General features: G+C 40.0%; 1 protein-coding gene across 2 annotated transcripts in view; it reads right to left on the bottom strand.

Annotated features, from left to right (window-relative positions):
* PLCH1 (phospholipase C eta 1) overlaps positions 1-24,915 on the bottom strand; it is a 249,971-nt gene that overhangs the window by 7,847 nt on the left and 217,209 nt on the right. For both annotated transcript variants that reach the window (XM_088839585.1, XM_088839584.1), the window contains 8 exons: positions 22,976-23,067; positions 19,225-19,322; positions 12,636-12,815; positions 12,437-12,544; positions 10,891-11,015; positions 3,130-3,214; positions 374-520; positions 70-149 (listed from right to left, as the gene is read on the bottom strand). In XM_088839585.1, the coding sequence (XP_088695711.1) occupies positions 70-149; positions 374-520; positions 3,130-3,214; positions 10,891-11,015; positions 12,437-12,544; positions 12,636-12,815; positions 19,225-19,322; positions 22,976-23,067 (915 nt within the window). The remainder of the gene's footprint in view (positions 1-69; positions 150-373; positions 521-3,129; positions 3,215-10,890; positions 11,016-12,436; positions 12,545-12,635; positions 12,816-19,224; positions 19,323-22,975; positions 23,068-24,915) is intronic.

Genomic DNA, 24,915 nt, shown 5'->3' with positions numbered 1-24,915 from the left:
TGAATTAAAAACTTTGTTAGGGACCATATTATTGTTGCATGTGACTTTAAGCCCTGTGATCATTCTCACCTTTCCATAGATTTCATTGATTGTTATGTGGACAAATATAGATGCTTCTGTCAATCCTTCCAAGTAGACATGCCGGTAGCCTGATAAAAGAGGAGAAGTAGTTACCTTTTAGTTGAACTCATGTTTGGCTTTTCCATGGGTGAAAAAGAATTAAATACCTGACTTTACAATAGTTATAGTAATACTCACATTACCATATAACACATACTTTATATATCATATATGCCATGGATCATGTATATTGCATATCACATCTTCCAAAGAACAAGGAATGGTCTAGAGAGAAAAGTTCAGCCAGAATTACCAGGCACCAAGCTGCTGAAGGTCACAGTTCTTTGCCCAACAAAGTCTCGTCCAATTGGATCATGATCCCACACGAGGAACCGGACCAAAGCTATTTCTGGCATGTGTACTGTAAATGTCAGGGTTTCTTCCCATACAGGGTTAAATCCTGAGAGAAACAGGAAAAGACAAATTAAAAAAGCAAAAGGGGTTGGCTAAAAATGATTTAGCAGCAACATCTGCAAAGCAGACAGTGAAAATTGCTTGCAATGGTTATTAAACTGGTGAAGACAACAGAGCCACCCCAGGATGCCTTACTGAAATAAAGCCTTGGAACTTACCCCCATTGCTAGAAAATAATTGGTAAGAAAATTGCCTGTAAATTATTACATCAATTCTAATAATCCTTGAAGCAACACTGCATTGTAGAGAAGGCTCTTTTGGACAATATTTAGAATGTTTCAGTAAGCTTAAAAAGTATCTATAGTAGTGAACGAAGAATAATATTTTAGCAAAAACAATAATGATTCCTCTCCCCCACCCCTACCCCACCCCAATAAAGCGATGCTTCTCACCCACCAAAATGTTTGCTGTTATCATCACCAGCAAGCATTCTGTAAGGCTTCAGTGTTATTGTACAAATGTTGTTGTTGTTGTTTAATCATTCAGTGTGTCCAACTCTTTCATGACTCTGTAGACTGTAGCCCACAGGCTCCTCTGTCCATGGGATTTCCCAGGCAAGAATACTGGAGTAGTTGCCACCTCCTTCTCCAGGGGATCTTCCCAACCCAGGGACTGAACTGTGTCTCCTGCATTGCAGGTGTACTCTTTACCACTAAGCCACCAAGGAAGACCCACTGTACATACACCATCCTATTTAATTCTTACGGCAAACCTCTAAGGGTGGTAGGGCAGGGGTTCTTTCCCTAATTAAGAAATATATATATATATTACTGACTTTCAAAAATATGTAACTCTTAAAAAAATATACAAGTAATCCATGCTCATTTTTTAACACAGGACATATAATGCTCATGTTATAGTTGAGAAAACAGATATTTAGAGAAAATAATGTGCCTAATGTCATACAACTAGTGACAGAGCCAAGTGAGATGGCACTCTGTTGGTGGCATCTCATGAAGCAAGACCTTAATACAAGAAAGATGATATATTTTCATAGGTACTGAAAATAAGTAGGAAAAGCATATAATTTAACTCAAATTCTATAAGCCAAAAACATTCATTTCTTGGTAAAATTCTCTCAGATAAATTAATTAAATAGATAAAATTCAAGTACTCTATGTTTGTTTTTCTTTTCTAAAAATGAAAATTAGTGTTATTAAACATATATATTAAGGAGGCATCAGCCACTTAACCCTAATGCCTTAGCTAATGAAATAATTATAGACTGAAAATCATTGAGATGTCCCTTCTGAACAGGAGAAAACATACTTTTTGTTGACTTAGTGATGACATCTCAATTACTTCTGAGACTAAAAAAATTCATTGAGCATTGGTAGGAAAATACAGTATGGGAACCTTACTTACTTTAAGCATGTTATTTCCTAAGTAACAAGTTTCTGCTACTCTTAAACCCTCAAATCCCTTTCTTTAAACTCCTCTGAAAGCTTGTCTAGGAATCTCTAATTTCACTGAAGTTTAGTTTTTGGTTTTTTTTTAGAGTATTAATGATTAGAGATTGAGGAAAAACAGGCATGCAATAATGTTTGTCACGCATGCATGCTAAGTTGCTTCAGTCATATCTAACTCTTTGCGACCCATGGGTTGTTGCCCTCCAGCTTCCTCTGTCCATGGGATTCTCCCAGCAAGAATACTGGAGTGGGTTACCATGCTTTCCTCTAGGGGATCTTCCCAACCCAGGAATCAAACCGAAGTCTCTTATGTCTCCTGCATTGGCAGGCGGGTTCCTTACCATTAGTGCCACTTGGGAAGCCCCATGTTTGTCAGATGTATAAATAAATACAACTTTAGAAGACTGTTAAGAAAAATACATGAGGCTTGAGCAAAGAAAGCTTTCTTTACGGCCAAAATAAGAGAAGAGTGCTGCTGCTCCACCACAAGTACATATTCAAGAAGTAAACTTGCCAGAGTGTGCTGCCCTTGTCTTTACAGTTTTACATGCTCCAGAGACAATAAGAAATCATTAGGATGTAGGCTTCACAAATGAGAACTTTGAGGCAACTCCTACCATAGAAACAACATAAATATGTAATGACTCATTTTTCTACGTGAAGTTGTAACCCAGTCTATTAAAATACTATTTATTTCATTAGAAAAAACATTTGTTTCAAACGCAGAAGTCTTGAGAGCCTAGATTACAACATCCATCAAAACATACCATGCATCAGTCCACAATTACTTAGTTTTATGTGTTGAAAAGTCTTAACAAAACTCAGATGGCAGTTCTAGATTTTAGAGATTGGTTTATCTTCTCCATAGACACATTTTCCTTTTTCGGTGCAAATTCTATCTCTGTGCCATGCTTAGTCACTCAGTCTGACTCTTTGCGACCCCATGGACTATAGCCCACCAAGTTCCTCTGTCCATGGGGATTCTCCAGGCAAGAATACCAGAGTGGGTTGCCATGCCCTTCTCCAGACGATCTTCCCAATGCAGGGATTGAACCCAGGTCTCCCGCATTGCAAGCAGATTCTTTATTATCTGAGCCACAAGGGAAGCCCACACAGACACATTTTTCCTTTTCGGTGCAAATTTTACCTCTAGAGCATCTTTATTAAAAGTGAACAGAGATCTTACCATTGTCATCTACCACACGAGTTTGATCTTTAGAACAATCTACTGGCAATCCAATAATTTCAACTTCAACAAAAGGATCGATGATCTATAAAGAGATTAAAAGCATTAGTTATTACTGCTGATACATTTCTACACATATGTTAATTGAAGAATATTGGCCAAAATGTCACATATCAACAGCAATCCACTTAGGTGATTACTAAGAAAGAGAAACTGTATCAGGTGCAACAGAGTCAGATAGGAGGCATGAAAGAAAAAAGATTACATTGTTATTTACCAATATATACTAATGCTACACAAATTTTATCCAATCAGTCAATGACTAGTTGAGTGTATGTGCCCAACAGAAATGAGAGCTTCTGTCTCTGCAAAAATGCTCAGAACAGGTAAATTCATAATAGACACACACTGGAAACAAACTAAATGGCCATAATGAGTAAGATGGATAAATGGTGGAATAGTCATTTAATAAAACCACACAACAATGAAATGATAACAAAGTTCTCTACATAATCAAAATGTGAAACAATTCATAAAAGGGTATATATATTTACATATATAAGTGAAGAAGAACTAAAGAGCCTCTTGATGAAAGTGAAAGAGGAGAGTGAAAAAGTTGGCTTAAAGTTCAACATTCTGAAAACTAAGATCATGGCATCTGGTCCCATCACTTCATGGGAAATAGATGGAGAAACAGTGGAAACAGTGGCTGACTTTATTTTTCTGGGCTCCAAAATCACTGCAGATGGTGACTGCAGCCATGGAATTAAAAGTTGCTTACTCCTTGGAAGGAAAGTTATGACCAACCTAGACAGCATCTTAAAAAGCAGAGACATTACTTTGCCAACAAAGGTCCATCTAGTCAAGGCTATGGTTTTTCCAGTGGTCATGTATGTATATGAGACTTAAACCATAAAGAAAGCTGAGCACTGAAGAATTGATGCTTCTGAACTGTGGTGCTGGAGAAGACTCTTGAGAGTCCCTTGGACTGCAAGGAGATCCAACCAGTCCATTCTAAAGGAGATCTATCCTGGGTGTTCATTGGAAGGACTAATGTTGAAGCTGAAACTCCAATACTTTGGCCACCTGATGCTAAGAACTGACTCATTGGAAAAGACCCTGATGCTGGGAAAGATTGAGGGCAGGAGGAGAAGGGGACAACAGAGGATGAGATGGTTGGAATGCATCACTGACTCAATGGACATGGATTTGGGTGGACTCTGGCAGTTGGTGATGAATAGGGAGGCCTGGAGTGCTGCGATTCATGGGGTCGCAGTCAGATATGACTGAGCGACTGAACTGATGTATATATGAGTTTATCTACATATACGTCAGAGTCTATTTACATAACATTTAAGCACAGACTAAATCAATCTATTGTGATTGGGCTGGTATTTGATGGAAGGACCGGAGGCTTAGGAGGCTTATTGACTTAGGCTTAGGAGGCTTATTGACTAGGAAGGTGTACGGAAGCCTTCTGGGGGTCCTGGATATGTTCTCTCTTGATCTGGGTACATAATAATTAATCAAGTTATACACACTTGACTTGTGCAATTTAACATACTTAATCAATTGAGTACTATGGTGCAAAGTTTAAAGTATTTAAAAAGGTGAAAAATATGAGGGAATTCGCTTGTGGTCCAGTGGTTCCACTGCAGGGAACTGAGGTCCCACATGCCAGGTGGTGCGGCTAATAAAAGACCTTACCTCCCCCACAACCCTGTCCTCTGGGGGAGGAATCTTCCTTTGTTGGCCATTTGTAAGCTCTCTTTTGTCACTCCAGTACTGGATGAGCAATTAAGGAATAAAATCCCAAAGGACCCAGAAAGGAGGGAATTACTAAGTCTGAGAAAGCACTGTTTTAGGAGTTTGGAGAGTAAGAAGAATACAGTTTGGGAAGGGGAGTGTCAGGGAGTATAAGATAGAGGTCTGATGGAAAAACACCTTGAGACAGGTGAATAGACATATTTTTGGTTTACTAAATAAGTCAGCTAAAGTTTACACGTTTTGAATTAATTCTTTGCAAAGAGAAGTTTTCCTTAGAATAGAACCATATGGTAAAACTGTATCACTGGAGGTCTTGGATTTGGGGGCAGCTAATAAATCCAATCCCAAAGAAAGGCAATGCCAAAGAATGCTCAAACTACTGCAAAATTCCACTCATCTCATATGCTAGTAAAGTCATGCTCAAAATACTCCAAGCCAGGCTTCAGCAATACATGAACTGTGAACTTCCAGATGTTCAAGCTGGGTTTACAAAAGGCAGAGGCACCAGAGATCAAATTGCCAACATCCACTGGATCATGGAAAAAGCAAGAGAGTTCCAGAAAAACATCTATTTCTGCTTTACTAACTATGCCAAAGCCTTTGACTGTGTGGATCATAAAAAAGTATGGAAAATTCTGAAAGAGATGGGAATACCAAACCACCTGACCTGCCTCTTGAGAAATCTATATGCAGGTCAGAAGCAACAGTTAGAACTGGACATGGAACAACAGACTGGTTCCAAATAGGAAAAGGAGTATGTCAAGGCTGTATATTGTCACCCTGCTTATTTAACTTATATGCAGAGTACATCATGAGGAACGCTGGGCTGGAAGAAGCACAAGCTGGAATCAAGATTGCCGGGAGAAATATCAATAACCTCAGATATGCAGATAACACCAGAAAGTGAAGAGGAACTAAAAAGCCTCTTGATGAAAATGAAAGAGAAAACTAAGATCATGGCATCTGGTCCCATCACTTCATGGGAAATAGATGGGGAAACAGTGGAAATAGTGTCAGACTTTATTTTCTTGGGCTCCAAAATCACTGCAGATGCTGATTGCAGCCATGAAATTAAAAGACGCTTACTCCATGGAAGGAAAGTTATGACCAACCTAGATAGCGTATTAAAAAGCAGAGACATTACTTTGTCAACCAAGGTCCATCTAGTCAAGGCTATGGTTTTTCCAGTGGTCATGTATGGATGTGAGAGTTGGACTGTGAAGAAAGCTGAGTGCCAAAGAACTGATGCTTTTGAACTGTTGTGTTGGAAAAGACTCTTGAGAGTTCCTTGGACTGCAAGGAGATCCAACCAGTCCATTCTAAAAGAGATCAGTCCTGGGTGTTCACTGGAAGGACTGATGCTAAAGCTGAAACTCCAATACTTTGGCCACCTCATGCGAAGAGTTGACCCATTGGAAAAGACTCTGATGCTGAGTGGTGGAATTGGGGGCAGGAAGAGAAGGGGACGACAGAGGATGAGATGGCTGGATGGCATCACCAACTCGATGGACATGAGTTTGAGTGAACTCTGGGAGTTGGTGATGGACAGGGAGGCCTGGCGTGCTGCGATTCATGGGGTCGCAGAGAGTCGGACACGACTGAGCAACTGAACTGAACTGAACTGAATAAATACGACTTCTGTTTTTAAGGAATTTAAGAGGTTTAAGTTAATTAAATCTAAATTAAGGAATTTAAGAAGCCACAGAGAGTAGCACTGACATATATACACTATATGTGTAAAAAACATAGCTAGTGGGAAGCAGCTGTATAACAGAGAGTTCAGTTTGGTGCTCTGTGATAACCTAGAGGCATGGAAAGGGGGCGGGAGGGAGGGAGGCTCGAGAGGGAGGAGATACATGTACACTTATAGCTGATTCACATTTTTGTACAGCAGAAACCAACACAACGTTGTAAAGCAATCATCCTCCAATTAGGGGAAAAAAAGCAGCAGCCACCACAGGCTTGAAGGACAACTTCCTGCTTCAACACTGCTGGATGGGCAGATTTTGTAACATCTGTGCCTCAGTTTCCTCATCTGTAAACCTAAGAAAACAGTGTCCGCTTCATCAAGCTGTAATCCAGGTGACATGACAGGAGAAAGGAGCTGAACAGCAGCAGCAAGAATAGGGAGAGATTTGGGAGGTTAATGTCCAGGAGATGGTAACTGAGTAGATGTGGAGAGCAAAGAAAAAGTGGAAATTAAAGATGACAATTTTCTGACTGGAAGCAAGAAAAGTTATTTCACTCTCAGAGATAATGAATAATGTGAGAGATCACAGGCTGAGAATTCAAGGAGCTAAGATGAGAGGAAAACTGGATTTTTATTTTCATTTTCTATAAAGCACAAATAGTAGAATATTAGTACTCTAACTTTGTGTCTGACAGAAATCACAGATGTTTAAGTCACATTATGGTTGTGACAGAAATCTCCGTGAGTCACCCATACTCATCTATGTAACCCCTCTCTAGATCCTGCTATTTATTGCACACATATTTGTATGTCACAACTTGTTTCTAATATATTGGTAAGTGAATTTCAATATAATTAGCTTCCTAATGGAGAAGGCAATAGCAACCCACTCCAGTAATCTTGCCTGGAAAATCCCATGGATGGAGGAGCCTGGTGGGCTGCAGTCCACGGGGTTGCAAAGAATCAGACACAACTGAGTGACTTTACTTTCATGTATTGGAGAAGGAAATGGCAACCCACTCCAGTGTTCTTGCCTGGAGAATCCCAGGGATGGGGGAGCCTGGTGGGCTGCCATCTATGGGGTTGCACAGAGTCGGACATGACTGAAGCAACTTAGCAGCAGCAGCAGCAGGTTCCTAAAATGTCACTTTATCCGTTTATTGTATGCATTTAAAAACACTGAGAAAGTGCCCAAAGGCCTCATCTGATACCATCTTTTTCTATAGCTCAAAAAAGAGTTAAAATCTCCTGACAGAGAACCTCATGAGCCATGATAAAGAGGTTGGATTTTATTTTAACTATAAAATAAAGATACTCATACATTTAAAAGATTACTTTAATACCACCAACTATATAGTACAAAGATAAAGAGACAACTATGCAATGAAAAACATCTGGAAGAAACTCCCTTAGCCAAGTAACTTTATCAGTCCTGGGATAAAACTGACATAACGTGGCCCCTGATATGATGCACTGAGAAGGAAACACATTGCCCATGTAGCATTCCTAACAAATATGTTTATTCTGATTCTAATCATGCACAATTGCACTCATCTCACACGCTAGCAAAGTAATGCTAAAAATTCTCCAAACCAGGCTTCAACAGTACGTGAACCGTTAACTTCTAAATGTTCAAGCTTGATTTAGAAAAGACAGAGGAACCAGAGATCAAATTGGCAACTGTGGCATTGGAGAAGACTCTTGAGAGTTCCTTGGACTGCAAGGAAGTCAAACCAGTGCACACTAAAGGAAATCAATCCTGAATATTTATTGGAGGGACTGATGCTGAAGCTGAAACTGCAGTACTTTGGCTACCTGATGCGAAAGACCTGATGGACATGAATTGGAAAAGACCCTGACACACATGAGTTTGAATATCTCCAGGAGCTGGTGATGCACAGGGAAGCTTGGTGTGCTGTAGTCCATGGGGTCACCAAGAGTTAGACATGACTGAGCGACTAAACTGAACTAAATCATGAACAATCAGTTAAATCCAAACTGAAGGACGTTATGGACACAATTGGCTTGGACATTTACTTTAAAAATATCAATATACTGACAACAAAACTGGAGAACTGTTTTACATTTTAAAAGACCAGAGAAATGACAACTAAAAGCAATGTGTGATTCTTAATTGGATTCTGAATCTAAAAAGAAAGAAATAATGTAAGAACAATTTTAGGACAATGGGGTAAAACTGAATACAGATATTATCTTAGATAAAATTATTGTACCAACAAACTCCTGGGTGTAAGATAGGGTTAAGGATGTACTTTACAACACAGAAAATACAGCCAATATTTTGCAATAATTGTAAATGGAAAGTAATGTTTCAAAACTGTATTTTAAAATTTTAAAAAGATAAAGTTGTTCTGAGGGTCTAAAAGAAACAAAATATTTTAAAAAATAGAAAAATATATTATTGTGCCAATATCTAATGACATGAGTGTAATGACTATATTGCAGTTATACAGGATAACTTTGTTCTTTTTTGAAAATTAATTAATGAATTAATTTGGCTGTGCTGGGTATTCATTGCAGCATGTAGGATCTTTAGATGTGGCATGTGGGATCAAGTTCCCTGACCAGGGATCGAACCTGGACCCCTCCTATACTGAGAGCATGGAGTCTTAGCCACTGGACCACCAGGAAGGTCTCCATCTTCTTGTCTTTAAGAGATAAACGCCTGGACTTGCCTGGTGATCCAGTGATCTAGTGCAAAATTCCTTGCACCCAATGCAGGGGACCTAGGTTCCATCCTTGGTCAGGGAACTAGATCCCACACGCTGCAATTAAAGATCCCAAAGATTGTAACAGACCCGGAACAGCCAAATAAATATTAAAAATAAGTATATTTATTTATATTAAATCAAAAAAAGAGAGAAATGCTGAAGTATTTAGGGGTTGGGGTCATTATGTTAACTAACTCTCAAATAATTCTCCAAAGAAAAGCAAAGGTATATATATATGTATGAGTGTGCGTGTGTGTATATATATATACACATATAATTAAATACACACATATAATTAAACTTTGTTATATTTGCTTTACCTCTCCCTTTTAAATGCATAACTGTATATGTATATTTACCATATACTCATTTACATATGAAAGAAAGATAAAGCGAAAGTAACAAAATTTAGTAAGTTAATTGGTGACTCTAGATGTTGAAGATAGTGTTCATTCTGCTATTCCTGCAGTTTTTCTAAGGACTGAAATTTTTCAAAGCAAAAAGTTCAGGGGAAATATAGGATGTGAGTCTTCCCTTCTGCAGACAACAAAGAAAAAAGGGAAAGAAGAGGAAGTAAGGAGACACTTTCTGATACTACCAACATAATTATTCTTGCTGCTGAGAGAACAGAATGGAAGCAGGGAGACCAGTGAGCTGAGAGCCTCCTGCAGCAGAAATGCCAAGAGCTGATGGTGGCTGAGACCAGGCCAGAGGCACTACAGATAACACGGAAGACACGGCCCCACCTGAAGCTCTACTTCCTAAGAGGCAGGACGTAGAGCCATCTGCTAAAGATGAGAAAGTGATGAGAACACATTTTGAGGAGAGAAGAGGTTGACAATATCCGCTGCAGGAAATGTGACGGAGGGCTGATCAGGTGGAGCTGGCACGGCACTGCAGAACTCAGCAGAGATTAGAGACAGAGTTGATGGTGGCACCACTCAGAGCTATGTGGTTTCCCCATCGACATTCAAGATCCAGAAAAGATAGTTTAATAGGTGGGAGTGGCAAATAGCCTGAAGTGATGGACGACTCCTGACAGGAAGGACAGGAGAGGAGGAGGGGCTGACAGAGAGGAAACAGAGGCCAAGAAGGCCAAGAGCAGGTCTAGTGGGAATCATGGAATGACAGCTCTGGAAAGAGCGAAGGCTGTGGTCACAGAGGGAGACACTGTAAAATCATGCAACAGAAGTGCAGCAAGGGAAGAGTGGCCTGAGACCAGGGAGCAGGTGGCCAATGTGTAGCAGAGATGAGGATCACTGCAGATGAAAAATGCAGAGAGGGTAAGACATTCTCCTGTTCAATATTTCTATTTATAACAAAATTGATCCTTGCATCTCAATTTAGCATTGCCAGTGTCCTTCTTGAATTGTGAATTGTATTGCACTCATGCCTCCAAAATAGATGATGCACTGCACTCCAGAGGGAATTGTGTGTACTTTGCCAGTTAGTCAGTTAATATCTGAGAAGCTGAGGTCAAGGCTCATTTACAGACACACAAACACACCTCAGATGAAGTGTAAACACAATAAGATAATCACATAATTAACCACTTGGTCATACACGGCTTACCTCTCCTCGGTCTCCAAACATGGAATCTGGAGGTTTGGGGAGTTGTTGTCCACTAATCACTTTCAGGATGAGCTGTTTTTTGGGGTTGGCAGGAAGTGGATCACCTGAGAAAGGGTTGAAAGTACCTAAGACAAATAGAGGTTAAAATCTAAGGTTGGTAGCATGGAAATTACACACAAATATGCACACATACTGGAGAAGGGAATGGCAACCCACTCCAGTATTCTTGCCTGGAGAATACCCATGGACAGAGGAGCCTGGCATTTAAAGAATTAAATATACTGCATCGGTGGTTTAGTCACTCTTTGCAACCCCATGATCTGTAGCCCGCCAGGCTCCTCTGTCCATGGAATTCTTCAGGCAAGAATACTAGAGTGGGTAGCCATGCCCTCTTCCAGGGGATCTTCCCAACCCAGGGATCGAATCCAGGTCTCACGCACTGCAGGCCGATTCTTCACCATCTGAGTCACCAGGGAAGCCCAAGAATACTAGAGTTGGTAGCCTATCCCTTTTCCAGGGGATCTTCCTGACCCAAGAATTGAACTGGGGTCTCCTGCATTGCAGGCAGATTCTTTACCAGCTGAGCTACAGGAAAGGCCAAACATCAGCCTACCAGGGAAGGCTACCAATTATTAAACAGTGGTGACAAGAGTTATTTACATTCCAAGTTGATACAGCCACTATGGAAGACAGTACGGTGATTCCTTAAAAAACTAGGAATAAAATTACCATATGACCCAACAATCCGAATACTGGGCATAAACACTGAGAAGACCATAACTGAAAAAGACACATGTATCCCAGTGTTCATTGCAGCACTATTTATAACAGCTAGGACATGGAAGCAGCCTAGATGCCCATGGACAGATGAATGGGTGAAAAATATGTGGTACACATATATATATAGTGGAATATTACTCAGCCATTAAAAAGGAACACATTTCAGTCAGTGCTAATGAGGTGGATGAACCAAGAGCCCATTATACAGAGTGAAGTAAGTCAGAAAGACTAAAACAAATATATTGTATGTTAACACATATATATGGGATCTAGAAAGATGGTACTGATGAACCTATTTGTAGGGCAGTAAGGGAGATGCAGACATAGAGAACAGACTTATGGACAGGGTAGAGGGGGCAGGAAGGAGAGGGTGGGATGAATAGAAACAGGATCATGGAAACATATGCACTAACATATGTAAAATAGGATAACTAACAGGAATTTGCTGTATAACTCAAGGAACACAAACCAGGGCTCTGTGACATCCTAGAGGGCTGGGATGAGGTGGGAGGTGTGAGGGAGGGGACATATGTATACCTATGGCTGATCCATGTTGATGTATGGCTGGAAACCAACACAATATTGCAATTAACCTTCGATTAAAAATAAGTATTTTTAAAAAGAGTTCTTTATTTACATTCCAATACTTAATTTTTCTCGTTTTTAAAAATCATGTTGCAAAACACTGAGGTACTCTGCTTTCCCGAGTGCTCCTTCAGTAAAGGGCTCTTGCATTCAGAGATCCGACTATGAAATTAACACACACCTTTGCACATCTGCTGGGGTTTGAGAACGTAGCCGCAATTGCCGTTTGTCTTGAATTTGGCTCGATTTAACTGCATCATTCGCCCTTCAGACTGGTAGTTCAGTGCCACTGTGCAAGTTCGAAGTTTAAGAGAATTAGGTAAGATAGCAGCCTAGACTCAAGACCCACGGAGAACCGCTTCTCCCAGACTTATACACACCTAGCTGGCAACCTGCATTCCAGTAGGGCAAAGGGTTGAAGTTACTGGAATCGATGCGGTAGGCGGAGGGATAAATCCTCGTGAGCTGCTTTTGGTTATAAATCATGAACTGCTCTGATTTCTGCTGAACCACTTGATGCGCTCTTGTTTCACTGAAGGATAACACATTTCCTGTGGTTCCTAACACAGTTTTTAACAAAGAAAACAGAAAAGTGAGAACTGCAGCAAAGAAAACACCACTCATGAGAGATCCAGAGTCCGATTACACCAATAATAAAAGGCAGAGCAAAAGAGCGAATTCAACCAGAACAGGCCCAGCTCCTGAGCAAGAAAGATCTATAAAATCCCACTCCCAGGACTCTTTTGCCATTTCAGATCAGAGCTGTGCATCTTGTTCAGATAACTATTTTTGAATCCCACATTCTCTCAAGAGAATTCTCTCTCATCTCCCTACTTCATGTTAATCTGGCTAGTAGGAAGAAGGCAGAGAGGAAACATTTTCTAGGTGCCTGATTCAAACAGAATAGCTTTGCCAGAAAGCAAGACACCTAAGGATAAATAAAACTATCTATGCAACTCATTCCTGATAAAAGGGAGACAATCATGGAATGCCTCATTTAGAAAGCACACATGTGAAACACATTAAGTGACTGCATTTGCAGCTTAAGAAAATAAAGGGAAAAGAGTAAGTCCAAAACAGGGAAATTGGGTTTTAAAGGTGATTTGAATAGAATGTTGAAGCCAGTCAAAACCTGTTTGGGAGAAAGGAATAATAATGGAAAAAGAATTCAAAAGAATATTACAAAGAAGTAAAAGTTTCAGAAATAACAACAATCATCCACCTAGCCAAGTTTATAAATAATGGGAAAAAATGGGAGGTTAAAGAAAACAAACAAACAGGAAGCTGTTATTAAAGTTGCTGCTTGGAGCATCATCAGAAAGGGATAATCTAGGGCCAAAGACGCTACAAGTTAGGGGGTCAGGATGGAGCAAACCTCCAATTATTTAATATGCTACCCCTTTCTCCGAATTATTTTTATGCCACACATCTAGAATCCCCACCACTCCCATTCCTTCACTAAATATCGATACCTCATCCCCAAAATGACCACCCAATCTCATCTGGACCTGTGGGAAGAGACCAGCCTAGATAAAGACCTAAACTTACCCAGAGTCTCATTTTCATTCCAGTGTGTACTCTGAACCCAGACTGAAGGACATGGCCCATGAACCAGAGTTGAATTACTGTTTTACTGGACCTGAACTATATCCAGACTGTACAAATTAATGGAAAATAATATTGAGGATTGTTTAGTTCTTGAACATCACCTATTTTTGTCTTGTGTGTGTGTGTATGTACACCACAAAGTAAGTAATAGATAATGAATGCATGGCTTATCCTAATGCAAAACAACTCAGCTCTATTAAGATACTAATTGACATGTGCCTAATTAGTCTCCCAGGGCCCCTGTGGTCCTCGGGGTTGTACAGTCTTAAATATTAAATACTGGCCAAATTGACTAGCAACTACATTCTAGAGCTGTAACTTGAAACAGTCATAAATACAAGTGAGAGGCAAAGAAATTAGAGAATTACAGTGTCTAATTTGATGATTTCCTGCATACAGACTCCTTATCGTATATATCTTATTGACATAACTTTTTAGCAGAGGTTACATATCTCAAGCATACTAAAAATGATCATACTTGTTGATGAGGAATACTTTAAAGATAATAAGAGAAAATATAGTCTTTTTGACAAACCACCTTCAGATGTAACAGCACTAAAATTAGTGCCACTCTTTCCTCTCTCTACATAAATGAGGCACACCACATCATCAATAAGATGACCTTGCTAATTAGGCACATGTCAATTAGTATCTTAATAGAGCTGAGTTGTTTTGCATTAGGATAAGCCATGCATTCATTATCTATTACTTACTTTGTGGTGTACATACACACACACACAAGACAAAAATAGGTGATGTTCAAGAACTAAACAATCCTCAATATTATTTTCCATTAAGCTAACAGGATTATGATTTCCTGAGGCATGCAGTAGAAATTATATTTCTATGAACCAAATATACCTCTAACTCCATTAAAATACTTCCCAAGTTTATTTTCTAGCTGTAGGCAGTTATTGGCTTCCCTTGTAGCTCAGTCAGTAAAAAATCTGCATGCAGTGCAGGAGACCTGGGTTCGATTCCTGGGTTGAGAAGATTCCCTGGAGAAGGAAATGGCAACCCACTCCAGTATTCTTGCCTGGAGAATCCCACGGACAGAGGAACCTGGCAGGCTACAGTCCACGGGGTCGCAATAGTTGGACACGACTTAGCGACTAAACCACCACCACCACCACTACGCTATTGCTGGGAATGCAAATTGTAGCAGCCACTATATTAAAAAGTGTGGAGGTTCCTTAAAAAACTAAAAATAGAGCTACCATATGATCCAGAAATCCCACTCCTGGGCATATATCCAGATAACACAAAAACTCTAATTCAAAAAGAACATGTATCTTGATGTTCACAGCAGCACTATTTACAATAGCTAAGACATGAGAGCAACTTAAATGTCCATCCACAGATGTATGGATAAAGAAGATGTGGAGTGTATGTGTATATACATACATACACACACACAACACAAAACTCAGCCATAAAAGAGAACAAAATAATGCCATTTGCTGCAATATGGATGAACCTAAAGATTATCATACTAAGTTAAGTAAGTCAGACAAAGAAAGGCAAACACTACATGATATGATTTACATGTGGGATCTAAAGTATGACACAAATGAACTCATTTACACAATAGAAATAGACTCACAAACACAGAAAACAAACCTATGGTTACAAAAGAAGAAAGAAGAGGGATAAATTAGGAGTTTGGGATTAATATATACAACTATTGATGGAAACAGTGACAGAATTTATTATTTTGGGCTCCAAAATCACTGCAGATGGTGACTACAACCATGAAATTAAAAGACACTTGCTCCTTCAAAGAATGTGAAAGTGTTAGTCACTCACTCAAGTCTTTGTGACCCTCTTGGACTGTAGCCCACTAGGCTCCTCTGTCCATGGAATTTTCCAGGCAAGAATACTAGAGTGGATTGCCATGCCCTCCTCCAGGGGATCTTCCCAACCCAGAGATCAAACCCAGGTCTCCTGCATTGCAGGCAGATTCCTTACTGTTTGAGCCACTAGGAAGGTACCTTGGAAGAAAAGCTGAGACAAACCTAGATAGCATATTAAAAAGCAGAAACATTACTTTGCCAACAAAGATCCATATAGTCAAAGCTGTGGTTTCTCCAATAGTCATGTATGGAAGTGAGAATTGGACCATAAAGAAGGCTGAATACCAAATAATTAATGCTTTTGAACTGTGGTGTTGGAGAAGACTCTTGAGAGTCCCTTAGACTGCAAGAAGATCAAACCAGTCAATCCTAAAAGAATTCAGTTCTGAATATTCATTGGAAGGACTGATGCTGAAGGTTCAATACTTTGGCCACCTGATACAAAGAGCCGACTCACTAGAAAAGACCCTGAGGCTGGGAAACATTGAGGCAGGAGGAGAAGGGGACAACAGATCATTGGATGGCATCAACATCTCGATGGACATGAGTTTGAGCAAGCTCCAGGAGATGGTGAAGGACAGGGAAGCCTGGTGTGCTGCAGTCCCTGGAGTCACAGAGTCAGACATGACTAAGAAGCTGAACAAAAACAAGAACAAAATATATAAAATAAACAACAAGGTCCTACTGTGTAGCACAAGGGACTAAATTCAACATCTTATAATAACTTATAATGGAAAAGAATCTGGAAAAAAGATGTGATGTTCACTTTCTCAGAAGTCTACAGGTTCTCATATTCTCACACATGAAGTTAAATTTTTTTTAAATAATTTTCATCATCTGAAGAAGGATTCTCTTGCTTTTTTTACGATCCAGCAGATGTTGGCAATTTCATCTCTGGTTCCTCTGCCTTTTCTAAAACCAGCTTGAACATCTGGAAATTCACAGTTCACATATTGCTGAAGCCTGGCTTGGAGAATTTTGAGTATTAATTTACTAGCATATGAGATGCATGCAATTGTGTGGTACTTAGAGCATTCTTTGGCATTGCCTTTCTTTGGGATTGGAAGGAAAACTGACCTTTTCCAGTCCTGTGGCCACTGCTGAGTTTTCCAAATTTGCTGGCATATTGAGTGCAGCACTTTCACAGCATCATCTTTCAGGATTTGAAATAGCTCAGCTGGAATTCCATCACCTCCACTAGCTTTGCTCGTAGTGATGCTTCCTAAGGCCCACTTGACTTCACATTCCAGGATGTCTGACTCTAGGTGAGTGATCACACCATCGTGATTATTTGGGTCGTGAAGATCTTTTTTGTACAGTTCTTCTGTGTATTCTTGCCACCTCTTCTTAATATCTTCTGCTTCTGTTAGGTACATACCATTTCTGTCCTTTATCGAGCCCATCTTTGCATGAAATCTTCCCTTGATATCTCTAATTTTCTTGAAGAGATCTCTAGTCTTTCCCATTCTGTTGTTTTCCCCTATTTCTTTGCATTGATCACTGAGGAAGGCTTTCTTATCTCTCCTTGCTATTCTTTGGAACTCTGCATTCAGATGCTTATATCTTTCCTTTTCTCCTTTGCTTTTCGCTTCTCTTCTTTTCACAGTTATTTGTAAGGCCTCCTCAGACAGCCATTTTGCTTTTTTGCATTTCTTTTCCATGGGGATGGTCTTAATCCCTGTCTCCTGTACAATGTCATGAACCTCCGTCCATAGTTCATCAGGCACTCTGTCTATCAGATCTAGTCCCTTAAACCTATTTCTCACTTCCACTGTATAATAATAAGGGATTTGATTTAGGTCATATCTGAATGGTCTAGTGGTTTTCCCTACTTTCTTCAACTTAAGTCTGAATTTGGCAATAAGGAGTTCATGATCTGAGCCACAGTCAGCTCCCGGTCTTGTTTTTGCTGACTATATAGAGCTTCTCCATCTTTGGCTGCAAAGAATACAATCAATCTGATTTTGGTGTTGACCATCTGGTGATGTCCATGTGTAGTCTTGTGTTGTTGGAAGAGGGTGTTTGCTATGACCAGTGCGTCCTCTTGGCAAAACTCTATTAGCCTTTGCACTGCTTCATTCCGTACTCCAAGGCCACATTTGCCTGTTACTCCAGGTGTTTCCTGACTTCCTAATTTTGCATTCCAGTCCCCTATAATACAAAGGACATCTTTTTGGGGTGTTAGTTCTAGAAGGTCTTGTAGGTCTTCATAGAACCGTTCAACTTCAGTTTCTTCAGCGTTACTGGTTGGAGCATAGGCTTGGATTATTGTGATAATGAATGGTTTGCCTTGGAAATGAACAGAGATCATTCTGTCATTTTTGAGATTGCATCCAAGTACATGGGTGTTCATTGGAGGGACTGATGTTGAAGCTGAAACTCCAATACTTTGGCCACCTCATGCGAAGAGTTGACTAATTGGAAAAGACCCTAATGCTTGGAAGGATTGGGGGCAGGAGGATAAGGGGACGACAGAGGATGAGACGGCTGGATGGCATCACCGACTCGATGGACATGAGTTTGAGTGAACTCCGGCAGTTGGTGATGGACAGGGAGGCCTGGCGTGCTGCGATTCATGGTGTCGCAAAGAGTCAGACATGACTGAGCGACTGAACTGAACTGAAGAAGGATTCAACACCAAAGGGAAGAAAATCTGCAGATAAAAAATATACACTTGTAGAATAGGGGAAGAAAAAATAAAGATCGAGGAAAAATCCTGTAGGTTGTGAAGACACAAGACTCAGCACAATGTTATTTTCGCGTCACTGAGACATGAGAAAATGGGAGACTCTGATGTAATTTTTTCACTTCCACTGAATCTACAATTATACTGAAAACCCACATGACCATAGTTTATTTTCATAAGCACTCAATCAGTGAACAGAACACAAGTGAGAAGAGAAGAGGCTAAGGAGAAAGTGCAGCCAGCAGGAAGTCAGGGTAAGGAGAGTTGTGACTAGGATTTCTCAGCTCCACATACAGCAACTGATGGGTAAAAAACTGTGAAAGAGCCAATGCTTCTGAAATTTCTGCTGTTTTTGTTAAAACTGCAATCTGTGGGTTAAATTATTTTCATCAAGGTCAAAACTCTCAATGAGAAAATATGGGGCGTCTCAGGATGTTATTTTCACCAATTAATTTCTTCTTTCTTCTAGTCATTCACACTTGGAATGGCCATCTGTGATCTGACCATCAAACTAGGTCAAGTCTCCATAGTTTAAACACAGGGAAGACCTTGCTCTGATCCATCTGCCTTTTTAATAATAAAGTCCTCCTCTGCCCTGCAGGAAATGTCTCTGACCTCTATCCAGTTAGGCAAACAAAGTGATCAATAGAACGCTCCCTGTGAGCTAAGCACTGTTCCAGCAATCAGTTTCCTGACATTCAAGTTGGATTCTCTGCAGTTCCAGAAATGTGTGCTGATGATTCGATTAACAAAAGTTTAATTAACAATTGACAAAGAAAGGTCAGGAGTGTTTATCCAGAAGTAAAAACACTCAGGCCTTACCATCATCCACAATGTCCTGGGCTGCCACAGAGTTTGTGTACACAACCAAATCAGAGAGCTCTCGACACAGCTTCATGGTTTTCCTTCGGCGGCCCAATCTGTAAAACACAACCAGGACTCATGAGGTTTTACAGCTGGAAGAGGTTTGGGCTTTTGGTTACTCTACCTTCCCTACCTGCTCTGATGGAGCCAAGATTAGAACCCAAATGTAATTTTTAGTTCAGCACTGTCTCCACCACAACTCCACCACTCATGTGGCTTTATTCACTGTTCAGACAGATTTTATCCACAGTCTCTTCTGAATTTATAAGTTCTCTTGCGAAGGGCTGGATTCCTACCATTACCCAACTGTGAAGTAATACCAGAGTTTACCAGGGAATCACCCTACTTTGGCAGAAGGAGAACCTGCCTAGACTAAAAAGCATATTATACATCCAAGAGTCCCTTGGACTGCAAGGAGATCAAACCAGTCAATCCTAAAGGAAATGAACCCTGAATATGTACTGGAAGGACTGATGCTGAAGCTGAAGCCCCAATACTCTGGCCACCTGCTGCAAAAAGCTGACTGTTGAAAAAGACCCTGATGCTGGGAAAGATTGACAGCAGGAGGAGAAGGGGACGACAGAGGATGAGATGGTTGGATGGCATCACCAACTCAATGGACATGAGTTTGAGCAAACTCCAGGAGATAGTGAAGGACAGGAAAGCCTGGTGTACAGCAGTCCATGGGGTCACAAAGAGTCAGACACGACTTAGCGACTGAACAATAATACATCTAACAAGACACACACCAAACTTTCCATAGTCATTATCTTCTAGAGGTATATTTATTGTGATTTTGATTTTATTCTTTATGCTTTTTCTATTAATATATTCTTCAACTTTTTTAAGACAAACATCGCTTACTATCTATATATATCTATACAGTATAAATCCTATAAACCACTCTGAGGATTCCTTTTCCTCCACAACTTTACAAATTCTACCACTCGCTCTTTGCCTCAGTAAAATTCTCCACAGATTACCACATTCCCTTCACAGAAGCATTTTTCTCCTCCCAGAAAATATATAATCATTAAAAACTTCAGTCCTCACCAAATATACACAAATGGCCAATAAGAACATGACAAGAAGCTCACTGGTCTTTAAGGAAATGCAAACCAAACTAAAATGAGATACCACTTCATGTCTGCTAGGGTGGCTATCACCAAAAGGGCAGGTAGTAATGTGTGTTGGCAACGGTGAGGAGAAACTGGAATGTTCACACACTACTGGAGTATTTTAAATGGCTCAGCTGCCTTGCCAATATAGTTTGGCAGTTCAAAAAATGAAATAGTTACCATGTGACTCGGCAGTTCCACTTTTAACTATATACCCAAGAGAAATTAAAACCTATATTTAACAGAAAAACTTAGAAATGAATGTTCATAGCAGTATTATCTATAATAGCCAGAACATAAAAACAACCTAAATATCCTTCAGCTAATGAACAAATAAAGTGCAATATATTCATACAATGAAATATTATTCAACAATAAAAGTGATGAAGTACTGATACATTCTACAACATGGATGAATCTTGGAAATATTATACTAAGTGAAAGAAGTCAGACAAAAATGGGCCAAATATGGTAGGATTCCATTTATAGGTAATGTCCAGAAAAGGCAAATCTATAGCGACAAAAAGCAGATAAGTTGGGGGACTTTCCTGGTGGCCCAATGGTTAAGACTCTACACTCTCAATACAGGAGGCACAAGTTTGATCCCTGATCTCAGAACTAAGATCCCCACATACCACAGGGTGCAGGAAATAAAAAAAAAAAAAAAAAGAAGTAGATTAGTTGGTATCAGGAGCTGGAGGAAAGAGGGATGGGAAATCTCTGGTAATGGTAGAGTCTCTTTTTGGTGTGGTGAAAATGTTCTGGAATTAGTGATGATATTGATTTATTCACTCAATATTTACTGAGCACCTAATGGAGATAAAATAGTGAACAAATCAGACAAAAATTCTTATCATAATGATATTTATAAACATTCAACAAAAGAATTAAGGTCAAAATGTGTCAATAACTCATTTGAGAAAGAAGACATGAACACAAACAGGAACAAAAATCAATGGGAAGAAAGAGTCCATGTTCCTCCTTTACCATGTAATTAGGAAATTCTGTAGCCATAGGTGAAAAATCTGGTTTTGTGAAAGCAAATGATTATAAACGAATGTGAGGGAAGTCAGGCCTAGAAATGACAAGTAAAGCCCCCAAGACACTCCATATTACAGAGAATTTCTACATACAGTTCACTTTTTTTAATCTTTATCTAAAAATTGAGTTAGTTTATTGAAGTCCCAAAAGGCTACAATCATAGATGCTTGGGCCTTGATAGCTATTACAGGCAAATTTCTAATTGATTTAAGTGAAGCATGGAACATGACTTTATGTGATAGGCCCCTTCCCTGACTATGGGGCCTCCCAGATGGCACTAGCAGTAAAGAACCCACCTGCCAAAATAGGAGACATAAAAGATGCTAGTTTGATCCCTCTTTTGGAAGATGATTCAGAGTTGAGCCTTTGTCAAACTTATATTTGAGAACATTCACAGCAGAGGTCTCCTGGAAAGTGACTCTATTCTCTTATATCCTTTAGTGTAACTATTTATACATATTGGATTTTCTGTACCCTAAGGGTAAGGACAATACACATCTCCTTTGCCCTTACTAATTAGCTACTATCTTATATATGGACATTCTGTTGAAGTGAGGCTCAAATATAAAATTTAATTCAACACTAAGTAATTCATTCCTACAGGACCTCTATGCTTCCAATTTCGTTTTAGTCTTTCAATAAAGCCACGGGTGTGTGTATGTGCACATGTTTGCATATCTGTCTATCTGTTTATGAAGGATATAATTTATATTCCTTTGTGAGACTTACTGTATATATAATCTTCCAGAAAATCCTATACCAAATCACGTATCACAATTTGGGTTCTAAAATTATGGTCATTTTACTCATCCCAAATTCTACTGGCAATTATAAAGCAGGCCTCCCTGGTGGCTCAGTGGTAAAGAATCCGCCTGCCAATGCAGGAGACATGAATTTGATCCTTGGGTCAGGAAAACCCCCTGGAGGAGGAAATGGCAGCCCACCCCAGTATTTTTGCCTGGAACACCCCATGGACAGAGGAGCCTGGTGGGCTATAGTCCAGGGGGTCACAAGAGTCAGACACGACTTAGTGACTCATCAACAACAAATAATAAAGCAGCAGCTGATATTTTTGAGCACTTAGTTAATTAGAGTAGGGTTGATCACAGTTGAATTCCTTTAATCCTACAATGACCCTATGAAATAGATACAAACGAGGAGCCTACCTAGTCCCATGTTAAAGTTGGAGGAACAAGAATTTGAAGTCTGACTGATTTCAGATCCCCGGCTCTTCACATGTGCTTATCATCTGTCTTCTACTTCAGTCTCCTGTAAAGCTCCTCTGTGCTAGTCCATGTGGTCCTTCTCTCTTCTCTGAAGATACCTTTTACCTGGCAACTGTTACAGCCCGCATTTATTAAGAGCCCACTGTGCACCAGGCAGTAAAAGTCCCCTACATATATTATCATCTCATATCCTGATCACATGTCCCACTGCACTGAGCTCTTTACATTGTGATCTGATTTTCAGACACATAGAACTAACTAGCCAAGCTGATGGGGATAGAGAGGTCCTGGGAGCCTGAGTAAGGAACATGGGAGCTTTCTTACCGGTACAGCTGGCCAGTCTCCTTGCCAGTATTCTGCTGTGCATCCTCCTCGTCATCAGTACTATAAGATTTTGACCGTGATTTTGTGGTTTTCTGCCAGAAAAATCAGAGAAAACACAAACTCATTGCATCAGGTACCTCTACAATATACAGAGATGGAAATGAACTTTAAAATACACACAGACACACAAGGAAAGTAACCTGGAGAAAAATAATTGACCAAATATTTCAGCTTGCCATAGCAACAAGCATTTGTTGTTCAGGCACTAAGCCATGTCTGACTCATTTGGACCCTATGGTCTGTAGTCTGCCAGGCTCCTCTGTCAATGGGATTTCCCAGGCAAGAAAATTGGAGTGGTGGCCATTTCCTACTCCAGGGGATCTTCCCAATCCAGAGATAAAACCCGCATCTCCTGTGGCTCCTGCATTGGCAGGCAGTTTCTCTACCACTCACCCACCTGGGAAGCCCAATAAAAAGAGTGTCTTTGGCCAAAATTATCTTAAAATAATCAAAGCAAACCTGAGGGTTTCATGCTGTGAAACTGACTTCTCAGGCACATAAAATATAGGTCTTAGACTATTAGTCATGCGTTAAAGGTGTACACCATGAGGAACGCTGGGCTGGAAGAAGCACAAGCTGGAATCAAGATTGCTGGGAGAAATATCAATAACCTCAGACATGCAGATGACACTATCCTTATGGCAGAAAGTGAAGAGGAACTCAAAAGCCTCTTGATGAAAGTGAAAGAGGAGAGTGAAAAGGTTGGCTTGAAGCTCAATATTCAAAAATCAAAGATCATGGCATCTGGTCCCATCACTTCATGGGAAATAGATGGAAAAACAGTGGAAACAGTGTCAGACTTTATTTTTTTGGGCTCCAAAATCACTGCAGATGCTGATTGCAGCCATGAAATTAAAAGACGCTTACTCCTTGGAAGGAAAGTTATGAACAGCCTTGATAGTATATTAAAAAGAAGAGACATTACTTTGCCAACCAAGGTCCGTCTAGTCAAGGCTATGGTTTTTCCCGTGGTCATGTATGGATGTGAGAGTTGGACTGTGAAGAAGGCTGATCTCTGAAGAATTGATGCTTTTGAACTGTGGTATTGGAGAAGACTCTTGAGAGTCCCTTGGACTGCAAGGAGATCCAACCAGTCCATTATAAAGGAAATCAATCCTGGGTGTTCATTGGAAGGACTGATGCTAAAGCTGAAACTCCAATACTTTGGACACCTCATGCGATGAGTTGACACACTGGAAAAGACTCTGATGCTGGGAAAGGTTGGGGGCGGGAGGAGAAGGGGATGACAGAGAATGAGATGGCTGGATGGCATCATCGACTCTGTGGACATGAGTTTGAGTGAACTCCGGGAGTTGGTGATGGACAGGGAGGCCTGGCATGCTGTGATTCATGGGGTCACGGAGAGTCGGACACAACTGAGTGACTGAACTGAACTGAACTGAGAGGTTTCTATGAGGGATAGGGTCAAGTTGTAATATTTATTTAAATGCTTATAAGGGATAAAATGTCCTCATACAGAAAGCTCATTGTTCCTTTTGAATTACTTATAAAAGGCAGGTTTCATTAAAAAAAAAAAAAAAGACAAGCAGTAATTTTTTAAATAAATAACTACCATTCCTGTTTTTGTTCAGTATGGCTCGAAAACTCATCTAAGTCAAACTGTTCTTTTGAGATTTTGACCCATTTTAATTTCTAGAGCAGAATGAAGATTATTACCTACGGGATTCAGGCTGAAAGACTGTAGGACTAACCTGATGTCTTTGGACAGATTAGCTGTTAGACACAAAACCTCTTAGCAATGATGCAGTTTCATCCCCACAACATTGGAAATAAACCCAATATTTGGCAACACATATCTCAACAACACAAATAATGGGGAGGGACCCTAGTAACTGTAGAAAACCATGTCACCAAAAACT

Source organism: Moschus berezovskii, chromosome 1 (assembly GCF_049115385.1).
Source record: "Moschus berezovskii isolate FMDL1 chromosome 1, NW_MosBer_1.0, whole genome shotgun sequence".
Taxonomy (NCBI): Eukaryota; Metazoa; Chordata; class Mammalia; order Artiodactyla; family Moschidae; genus Moschus; species Moschus berezovskii.
The sequence above is the reverse complement of the archived record's forward strand: the minus strand, read 5'-3'. Positions and strand labels throughout refer to the sequence as shown.